The sequence below is a fragment of the Lathyrus oleraceus genome, chromosome 4 (genome assembly GCF_024323335.1).
Source record: "Lathyrus oleraceus cultivar Zhongwan6 chromosome 4, CAAS_Psat_ZW6_1.0, whole genome shotgun sequence".
NCBI lineage: Eukaryota > Viridiplantae > Streptophyta > Magnoliopsida > Fabales > Fabaceae > Lathyrus > Lathyrus oleraceus.
Window position 1 is genome coordinate 309,686,242 of NC_066582.1, and position 10,464 is coordinate 309,696,705.

The window sequence follows — 10,464 nt, forward strand, 5'->3', positions numbered from 1 at the left end:
TTGTTTGTAATGTCATTTTGAGTAACGTTGATCTTGGAATCATTTTCATATGACAAAAATTGTAGGAGATAGGGTCTAGGGAACCCCAGTTTTGACCAGTTGACTTTCGCTGATCAACCACCATGAACCATCTTGCTAGCTTGATATTCTCTTAACTTTTGGGACTCATGGAGGATCATATATGCATAAGATTATGTAATGTGAAGAAACTTGTTGAATAAGTCACACAAGATACCCAAATGAATTAGGGTTTCCAAGACAAACAAACTCCAAACTCTTGATGATTTCTTAATCAAAATAACATGTGAAGATCATGGGGATCCATATATGATGCTTAGAGTATATGTAAACCAATTCTTGATTGTGATCCTTGCATTGAGGGTCTTAAACCCTGTATATGAGCTTGATAGAGCATAGGTGAGCATACACACTACCTACAAAAGCAACAAACTATATATTGACATATTTTTGGTATTTTGGCTAGTAAAATAATGAAAAACAAAGTATGATACAATCAAATGTGTTTGGTGATATCTCCCAATGCAACCCCAATTAAGGAAGGGTAAGGAGGATGCCAAGGTGTGATCCCAATGCTAATGCATATGATGAGATGGCATGAGGGATCTTAGGGTTAAAATTGGGGTCTTACAATACCCATGTCATTCTTGTGAACTCATCCATAAATGACACAAAGTACTTGTTTCCTCCAAGTGAAGGTACCTCAAATGGCCCACACACATCAGAATGCACCACACCTAAAATAAGAGTTGCTTTTAGAGTCATTTTTGATGAAAATGGCAATCTTGGTTGATTTCCTCTCATGCATATATCACATGATTTCTCTGGTGACACAATCTTAGGAATTCCATGTACCAGATTATTTGAACTCGGATTCCCTAAGATTTTGTAGTTCAGATGCCCCAATCTCTTGTGTCACATCTCACTTTCCCTTCCAGCACTTCTTGCACTAAGGCATTAAGTGTCTGTTGTTGCAACATTCAGCTTTAATGTCTTATTTCTTCCCAATTCATGTTGTATAATTAGCTTCTGATTATAGTATACAACTTCAAGATATTATCCTTCATGGTCATTGATAAACCTTTTCAAATCAATTGACCTACACTCATTAGATTGCTATTCATGTCAAGAACATACCATACATCCTTGATCAGTGTCATTTTCCCATTGTTCAATTTCACTCTAACATTTCTCATTCCTTTAGCATTCAGATACTCATCATCAGCACATTTGATCTTGGTCCTTTTACCAATGTCAAAATCAACTAGTCATTGCTTGTTTCCAGTTAGGTGATTTGAGAAACTAGTGTCCATATACCACTAGTCTACCATTGATCCACCTGCATTCTCGATGCCATTAATAGCACAGGTTCATCATCAGAATCTCATCTGGTTATGTTGGCTTCTTCACCCTTGCTAACCTTGTTTGATCAACAATCAACAACAAAATGGTCAAACTTGTTACAATTGTAGCACTTAACCTTCCTCTTATCAAATTTCTCATTTTCCTTCTAAGCATTCTTATGTTTATTCTCTTTAGAGTTGGAGAGTTCTAACTTCTGAACACCACCACCACTAAAAAAATTCTTGTCTCTAACCATGCTTGCGTTTGTTCTTCTTGACAAAAGAAACTTTCAGAGTCTTAGCTTCAAAGCCTATTCTGACTCCTTTTCAGAGTTTCTTTTAGTCAGACACAACTCTTGTGCCTCTAAACTACTTTAAAGCTCTTCAATTCTCATGGTGTTGGTGTCTTTAGAGTGTTCTATGGCTACAACCATGTAATCAAACTGAGCAGTAAGTGATCTCAGTACCTTTTTAATGATTACTTGTTCAGATAGCGTTTCTCCATAAGACTTCATCTTGTTCGTGACCACAATCACTCTAGAGATGTAATAAGGCGCCTTTTTCATTATTCTTCATGTTGAGATTCTTATATTGCTTATGTAGGGGCTGCAACTTGACATTCTTCACTGATGTGTCACCACCTTAGCACTGCACCAGTGTATCCCACGTCGTCTTCGCCGTCGTCGAATCAACAGTTTTCTCAAATACCTTCATATCCACACACTGGTGGATATAGAACAACATATTTTGATTATTCTTCCGCATTTTACATTGTGCATTTCTTTGTGATTCTGTTGCATTTTCTGCAACCGGCGTGTAATTCAAGAACATCTTGAACTCCAAACAACACACGCATCTGAATCAACCACTGATTCCAATTCTTTTCGTTGAATACTGGAAGCTTTGTATTCAAACTACCGTTTTCTCCATCCATCTTTGTTCTTGTGAAAATCACTTAGTTCTCACCAACATTTGTGTTTTCCAAACTCTCAGAATTAAGATTTGTGATTCTTTTTTATTTCGAATTTCAATTCATCGCGAATTTCAGGAACAAAATTAGTTACACATCTCACTACAGTCGTGTTTCCCATGAATCTGAATCAGAACTCTAAATACCAATTATTAGAGTTCAACAATGAACCTTTATTGATGCACAAGAATTGAAGAAGAATTGCAGACAGAAAAGAGAGAGAATGAAAACGTGTAACTAACTTTCTCTAATTCTCAAAATATTAATTCTATTACAAATTGCAACTACCTTCGAGTCTTATACAATAACCCAAATTCAAATGTAAATGAAATTCAAATACAAATGCAAACTTAAATACAAATGCAAATGAAATTCAAAACTAAATCAATCTTAAATATTGTGAAGAGGGAAAAAAAAGTGATAAAAGGAGAAAAAAAAATAATTTTTTTTATCAAAATCAATACAGAGACTAAAAGTGAATTAAAGTCATATTTTTATTAATATAGTAGCTTTTAAAAAGTTTAACATTTGTACTGAACACTTCAAAATGAGCTAAAGAAATCTAAAAATCAGAGGGAAAAAACAAAATCGCAATCAAATCACTAACTTTGAAATTCAACAAATACCATTAAAAAATAATGATAAAAATAGTTTACAACATGCATAATATCATATTATTGTACCTAACAAGTGGCATAGTTTAGTAGTCTTTAGAAAGAAGAAACTTCATAGAATTAGTCAACACCCATAGTAAGTGTATGATGTTACAGCAATTTGAAGCTAATTCTAACATTATTATATTTGAATTACAATAAACAATAACTTTAGTTAATTGATCACAAAATAATCAATTCTGAAATAGTAGTAGTAAAGACAGTTCCCTTAACCATATTAGACTTTAATCACACGTCCGTTTTGATGTTATCTAAACATTGACATTAACGTAACTCTTGTTATTAAACTCTTTGATTCTGACAAACCAGTGGAATAGAAGCTCTGGGGAATGGAATAGAAACGGGATTTTCGGATTCTGAGAACAGAATCAATTAATTTAATATAATTGCTTAACTAGAAAGTTGAGTTGAATTATGTATGTATTTGAGCTACATTTTGGAATTCGGTTCAGGTCCACACATATATTTCTGAGTTTCAAACACAATGGATATAAATATAGTATTATTTTCTTGGAACTTTGTTTTGTCTTGGCTTGTAGTGGATTTAAGCAAAACTTTCATGAGATTAATATGTTGAAAGGGTAATTAAATTATAAGATCTTAATCCCTAGAAAGCTCCTTCTTTGGTGTATTGAGATTCTACTTTTTGTGTTATTATTAACAAGTCATCAAAAAATGCATCTATGAAATATGAAGCACAAACACTTCTAGAATTAGATGTGTCGCAGTGTTATTAACGAGTCACTAATAAATGGTTTCGTTATGATAAAACACAAAACACATCTTGCTAACACTCTTTCACAATGTATGTGTTGAAGTCTATGCTTTATAGTAACATGCAAATGTAAATATTAATATTTTCACTTGAGAAGGTACACAATGGGACAAAACTCTTTCAAAAGATTTAACACTGATGCGTGAATAAGATTGAGTTCAAACTCAAAATTTATGATAAAGTTAGAAGAGAAAATTTAATGTGTTAAAGAAATAAATCTCCATTAATTTCTTCACTTAATTAAAGGCTTTCATTACTTCCTTGGTATATGTTCTCTTTTTAAGAGCCTTGTCCTTAATTTTCTTGTATATGAGCAAAACCAAACCTACGTGATCCTCGCAAAACACACAATCCTTTAAAAACGGCTAAACCTTCGGATTCAGATCCCTTCTAAGGTAGCATATAATCACTTCATACATTGAGTAAACTTCACTCTCACCAACTTTCTCTTTCATTTCTTCTCATCATCAACAACAACTCAAACATATTGAACTTCTTCTAGGGTTTTTCATTCGAACCTTTAAGCCTTCATCTGTTTGACTCTAGAAGAAAACAGTTTCAAGATATGGAAGAGAGAAATGGTTGTGAGAAACTTGATGAGGTTATGCTTCCAGGGTTTAGGTTTCATCCAACTGATGAAGAACTAGTTGGATTTTACCTCAAGAGAAAGATTCAACAACGCCCTCTTGCTATTGAGCTCATCAAACAGCTTGATATTTATAAATTTGATCCTTGGGATCTTCCAAGTAAGACTCATAACAGTACTTTGTTTGGTTCAAATATTAACTATATATTACTAATCCTAGCAAAGACGTATTAAGTTTTTAGAGAACCTGACGAGAAATCTATTTTGTTATGGTTTAACTGTCCTTTTGATCATGGTTTAACCATGAAAAATTATGAGCCATGTTCGATAGTCTGTCTTACATGTTCTCAAAGACGGACATGAACCCTAACTAACATCGTGTTTTGTTTAAGGGTTTTTGATATCAACTTAACTAGTTAATCATATGAATGTTATATTATGTGTGTAGAGTTGGCAAGTACAGGAGAGAAAGAGTGGTATTTTTACTGTCCAAGAGACAGAAAGTACAGGAACAGTGCAAGACCTAATAGGGTAACAAGAGGTGGGTTTTGGAAAGCTACTGGAACAGACAGACCTATATATTCCTCAGAGGGTTCAAAGTGTATTGGTTTGAAGAAGTCATTAGTTTTCTACAAAGGTAGAGCTGCTAAAGGAGCCAAAACTGATTGGATGATGCATGAGTTTAGATTACCTTCTTTCAATGACTCCTCAGCTTCATCTCCAAAGAAATATGTTGATAAAACTATTCCTGCTAGTGTAAGTACAACTTGCCAAATCTATATTTTTTACTTGGAACTTGTTGATGTATATCATTTGATAAAATCATGTTAGAATGGATATTAATTATGTGTTCAACTCTTAACAATAAATAAATATATTATGTCTCGCTATATTAATATATAATTTTATTGTTCCGGTTGGTCCTTGCAACTGCGGCTATGAATTATTGTTTGTTTTAGGTGTGAGAATCCTTCCGTTTTTGTTCATTATGTCTCGTTGAGTTAAGGTGTATTCCTCGATTCTCATGTAATGTGTGACTATTTTGACTAGCTCATAACAATTGCTCTCAGTCGAGACTAACGGGCACGGTGCGAACTTCGAGTTTTCACAGATGGCGTCAATGTTCCGGTCGACCTTAAGTCCTCGTTATTAGACTAGGAGATATTGTCTGTTTTGGATGTGAAAAAATGCGTCTCATTGAATTGAGGTGCATGATTGTTGCATATAAATCTTGACTAAATAGAATCTTATAAAATGTTAGTCACGATTAAACCATAATAAATAAGACTTCTATTTATTTTGTCTTGGTTAAATTGCAAAAGATTTATAGAGAGATGGAACTTCCTGATCCGATAATTATGACACATTTGACCATAATTAAGAGTAGGTTATATATAACTTCATTATGAAGTCTTTGACTTACTAATTAATATTTAATGTTTTTGAACTTGTAGGAATCTTGGGCAATATGCAGGATATTCAAGAAAACAAATGCAACAGCTCAAAGAGCACTCTCTCACTCATGGGTCCCTCCATTCCTTGAAACATCAACCTCCAATGTTCTAACAAATGATGGAAACCACAACCATTTTTCTTCACCAAACATGATGTTAACAAAGAAACCTACCTTTACAAGCCAATTTTGCACTACTAATAACTCCAACAATACAACACAAAACTTAACCTCTTCTGGTGGCACAACACTTTGTCCTTTAGATGTTCCATCTTATCATAATAATAACAATAATCCAATTATTGATCCATTGATTTACAAACCGTTATACCGTTTACCGATTTCGAACGATCAAGACCTTAACCTTAGCACCGGCTTAGTATTCTCTTCTCCTCTTGAAACATCTTGTAACAAAACTTCAATGGATGTTTCTTCCTTGCTATTGGGTATGTCATGTGAAGGAACAACCTCAAACTATGTTGACCATTACAATAATGGATATCCATTGATGGCTAATAGTATTCCTAATGTGAATGTGCAAGAGTTGGAGAGAGTGAGATCTATTGGATTCCCATTTAGTGTGCCTTTAAATATTGGTGAAGCTTGGAAGTCAAGTCTTGTTTGGGATGCTGCATCTTGTTCTTCTGATGAACCCTCTAGCTATTCTACTACCAAGTGTTACACTTAGAGTGAAGTTTATTTAACTAGTGCTCATTGATATTTGAGCTAGATTAGGTGTTAGTAAATCAGGAGTAATGTTGGTTTTTAGGGTTTCTTTAATGTTCTTTAGTTTAGTTTACCAATTGAGTTGTTTACTTAGGGAGTAACTTTTGGTTGGAGCTAGAACTAGAGTAGTAACTCTAACATTTTTTCAACTTAGATTTTTGTATTATTCATGTGCTTGTAGTATGTTTTGTGTGTGTTGATTTAGAACTTTGTGTAAACTTATAAAGGAGATGTTTTTTATGGCAAAATATCACTAAACGAACTAAAGAAAGTTACATGTAATATTAGGAGTATGTTGAATCGTGATACCAAAAAAGAAAGGAAAAAAAACCAAAACACAAGTCAACCAAAACAAGATCAAGAGAAGAAGACATGTCAATAACACAAGGCCTCACATAACCTGCCAAAACCACCACTACTAAAAAAAGTCCACCCGAGCAAAGAAAGCTAGAAGCCAAGCTTGCCAAAAGGAGAACAATAGACCCACTCTATCAAATCAATCACAAATTGACATCCTAATAAAACTCATACTCCCTCCGTCCAATATTATAAGCAAATTTCACCTTTTTAAATTTATTAAATAATTAATGTATCTGGTCTATTTATAGACGATATACATTAATTATTTAATGAATCTAGAAAAATAAAATTTACCTATAATATGGAATGGAATGAGTATTAGACTATACATAAGTTAGCTAATAAAGGCATGACCTCCAACTCCTTTAACCCTAAGTTCAAGTGGCTCAAATTCACTTGTATAAAGGTGTTGTAACCTACTCTTACAAAAAAAAATAGACTTTAACCCTATTATAAACTAATACCGTCCTAAAGAGTCATGCCACTACAATCAATTATCTTCTTAATGTGAAAACACTTCCTCATTAAATTTCATAAATAAAGAGACCATCAAATCCTTCTTCTAAAAAAATCTCTTCACAGACAAATATCTTAAAGTTCATCCACCTTCGATCCAAATTCTCATCTAACCCACAAACAGCGCATTCTGCTCTGAAATCTAAAAAAGATTTGAAAACTTTTGTGTGAGGTGTATCCCAATTTCAATGGGCATTAATTTTCCCACCTTTATATGTGCTCACGCGTCCTTGTGCTAAATAAAAAATGCTTCTAAAATACGGAAAATGCACTTCTATTCGCAACTCATTCCACACTCATCCATTCGTAAATGAGATACACCCTCATTTTTGACAAAAAATAATAGAAAAATGCATTTTCGCAACAACTTACGGAAATGGACCTTCGGACGGGGTTTTAATTAAATACACGTCAGACCTCCCCCCTTCCTCATTTTTAAAAAAAAACACTTTAAATCACTTCTCAAACTTCTCTAAACAAGTGCACTTTTTACTCCATTCAATCCAAGTGGTTCTCAACATACATTCAACCCAAGTGATTCAACACTTCAAATGTACATTTGATAAGTTTTCAATCCAAGTTCCCTTTTTCATTTTCTCTACATGCATTAAGAAATAGGAACATTAGGTTGTGTAATCCACATTACTATATAGGTAGTTAGACTCATTATTAGATACTTTATTGAGCAATGTGTTTTGTCCAATTTTTGTTTTCATATGTTTCTTCCATTATTGTGTTTTCTGAGTTGCAGAAAACTACAAAAGTACATTTCCGTATTGTTTCAGAATTTGTTTTTTTAGGACTATGGAAATGCACTTCTGTATTTTGTTTGTCTGCATGCTTTGGTTTGATTTTGAATGTTAATCATATGGGTTTGATTTTTTTCTGCTTTGTCTAATTTGTCTGGCTTAATTATAGGTAATGATTAAAGTATGGTAGACTATCTTAACACACATCTATTTGGAGGGAAAGAGCTCGACCCTCGTAACCACTGGTTGCTACTAGTTCATTTGATGCGAAAGTGTCAACTTCTGAGGTCTAGGTGTCTCTAGGGTCGTCTTCCTGGAGGCAAGTGTTACTTGTTACTACCTCAGAAGCCCCCACCAGTCCAGGTTGATTGTTCTTGAGGAATTTGGAGGAGACCCTTATGATATTTCACTATTTTCTCTGTATGCAGATCATTGCTACTAGGCACATACGGGACGAAGAGGTAAAACTTATTTGTATTTTATCTTTGAAATACATGTGTTATAATATTCAAACTTTATAACGAGGTTATATTTTTTTTGCAGTACCGTGATGCTTTAAAATGCATCGATCATGGTAGGAAGATTATGAGGTTGCAATAGCCTGAGGAGTAATTGTTTCATAATGCAATGCAGCTATTTGAGCTACGAGATTTATGCATTAACGATTGTATTATTATTAACCATGGTATGTTATCAGCATTCATTGAGAGATGACACTCTGAGACATCATCTTTTCATCTTCTGTATGATGAGATGTTCATCACACTAGATGATGTGTCATTCCTACTACATCTTTTGATCAAGAGAAAATTATTAGACCACTTCAGGATGACCAGACTTGAAGCACTGGATATGATGGTGACATATTTGAATGTTGACCCAGAGGATTCCCTAAAGGAGATGGAATATACCATAGGGTATCATGCTAGATTTGCATTCTTATAGAATCTATACACAAATCACCTGGCTGGAAGTGGAGGCTGATGGTGATGTTACATATGTTATGCATGATATAGTATGTATATTGAGCTTATACCTCATGTACTTGGTTGACACGTCCATCTTTGTGTACAAAAGTGTATATTACGTCGATGTGGTTTCCCTTAGATACTTTATTGACTTTGAGCATTTTCATGAGCATAATTGGGGGCGGCTTGTTTGGCTTACCTGTACTGGAAGTTAGTTGAAGGTTGTCTTTGGAAGACCATAAAGATGATAGCTAGTTGCACGTTGATTACGGTAATATATTTGCACCTTTATTGTTATTGTACCTGTTTCATAACACTTGTGTTACGTCATCACTAATATTTCATATGTACCATTTTCAGGCATGAAACCTCCAGCACTTTCCACACATCTTCGGCTGGTCATATGTTGATGACTACATTGAGGATAAGTCATATGTTTGTGCATTCTTCCCGCTGAGAGGGAATTAGTCGATTAAGCCCTTTTAGAGTGCTTCTTGACCTCACTGCAATAGATGATATACGCTTCCAGTTGTACGACGATCACCTCAAACGCGTCCCTTAGATGACATAGCCTTTTTACTCTATATGTATGGCTTGTGAAACATGACAGATGTATCTGTATCTACCTGAGCGAGTCATGCGCCAATTTGGATTTATGCTGGATATTCTAAAAGACCCCCCATTGTCTTATCCTCCCATAATTCCCCGTAGAGATGTAGATGTTACATATGATTATTTCTATAATCATCTGGTACTAGATGAAGCATGAAGTCTATTAGCTCCTCACGAACGGAGTAGTGTGATCGACTACATTCAATGGTATTTCAGAGTTTCATATCCATATATAACACCAGATGCTCACAGTGATCTACATAGGTCAGTTCACCAGAAGATATTAGAGGAGAAGGTTAAAGCATATCATGTCGTTGATGTGTTACTTGTATGTCGATGTATAAAAGTCATTATGAGAGCATGTATATATAGAGGGGACTTTCTGGAAGTCTTTTGGGAGGGTCTCCATAAATGTCATTATATATTAGGAACATACGACATTACAATATATGAGGAAGTGAATGAACAGGCGGCCCGATATACCCAGTAGTATTCGATTTTTTATTGACTATGGATAGTATTATGGTTTTGTAATTTGTTATTTTGATTGTATTGTGGATGTTGGATTGATTGCAATAGATGGCGTTTTAATTGTATTACACCAATGTATGGTTTAATCGATAACAAATTTATTATGATAGTATACTTATTATACGTGGTTTATTGCATCAGTGTATTTCTTCAAAAATGTCAAATTTTAATGAATAAAAGGTG

General features: G+C 34.2%; 1 protein-coding gene across 1 annotated transcript; it reads left to right on the forward strand.

Annotated features, from left to right (window-relative positions):
• Positions 1-4,211: 4,211 nt before the first annotated feature.
• Positions 4,212-6,767, forward strand: LOC127135479 (putative NAC domain-containing protein 94). Its single transcript, XM_051062172.1, has 3 exons — positions 4,212-4,526; positions 4,815-5,122; positions 5,821-6,767. Exons 1-3 carry the CDS (start codon positions 4,346-4,348, stop codon positions 6,505-6,507), a joined length of 1,176 nt encoding a protein of 391 aa, XP_050918129.1. The 5' UTR covers positions 4,212-4,345; the 3' UTR covers positions 6,508-6,767.
• Positions 6,768-10,464: the final 3,697 nt, after the last annotated feature.

What these genes read in the sequence shown, in the direction of transcription:
- LOC127135479 (XM_051062172.1), top strand. Translation starts at nt 4,346, where the DNA reads ATGGAAGAGAGAAATGGTTGTGAGAAACTTGATGAGGTTATGCTTCCA. An exon ending in TGATCCTTGGGATCTTCCAA is followed by an intron (nt 4,527 to 4,814) that starts GTAAGACTCATA and finishes TTATGTGTGTAG; the next exon opens with AGTTGGCAAGTACAGGAGAG. An exon ending in ATAAAACTATTCCTGCTAGT is followed by an intron (nt 5,123 to 5,820) that starts GTAAGTACAACT and finishes TTGAACTTGTAG; the next exon opens with GAATCTTGGGCAATATGCAG.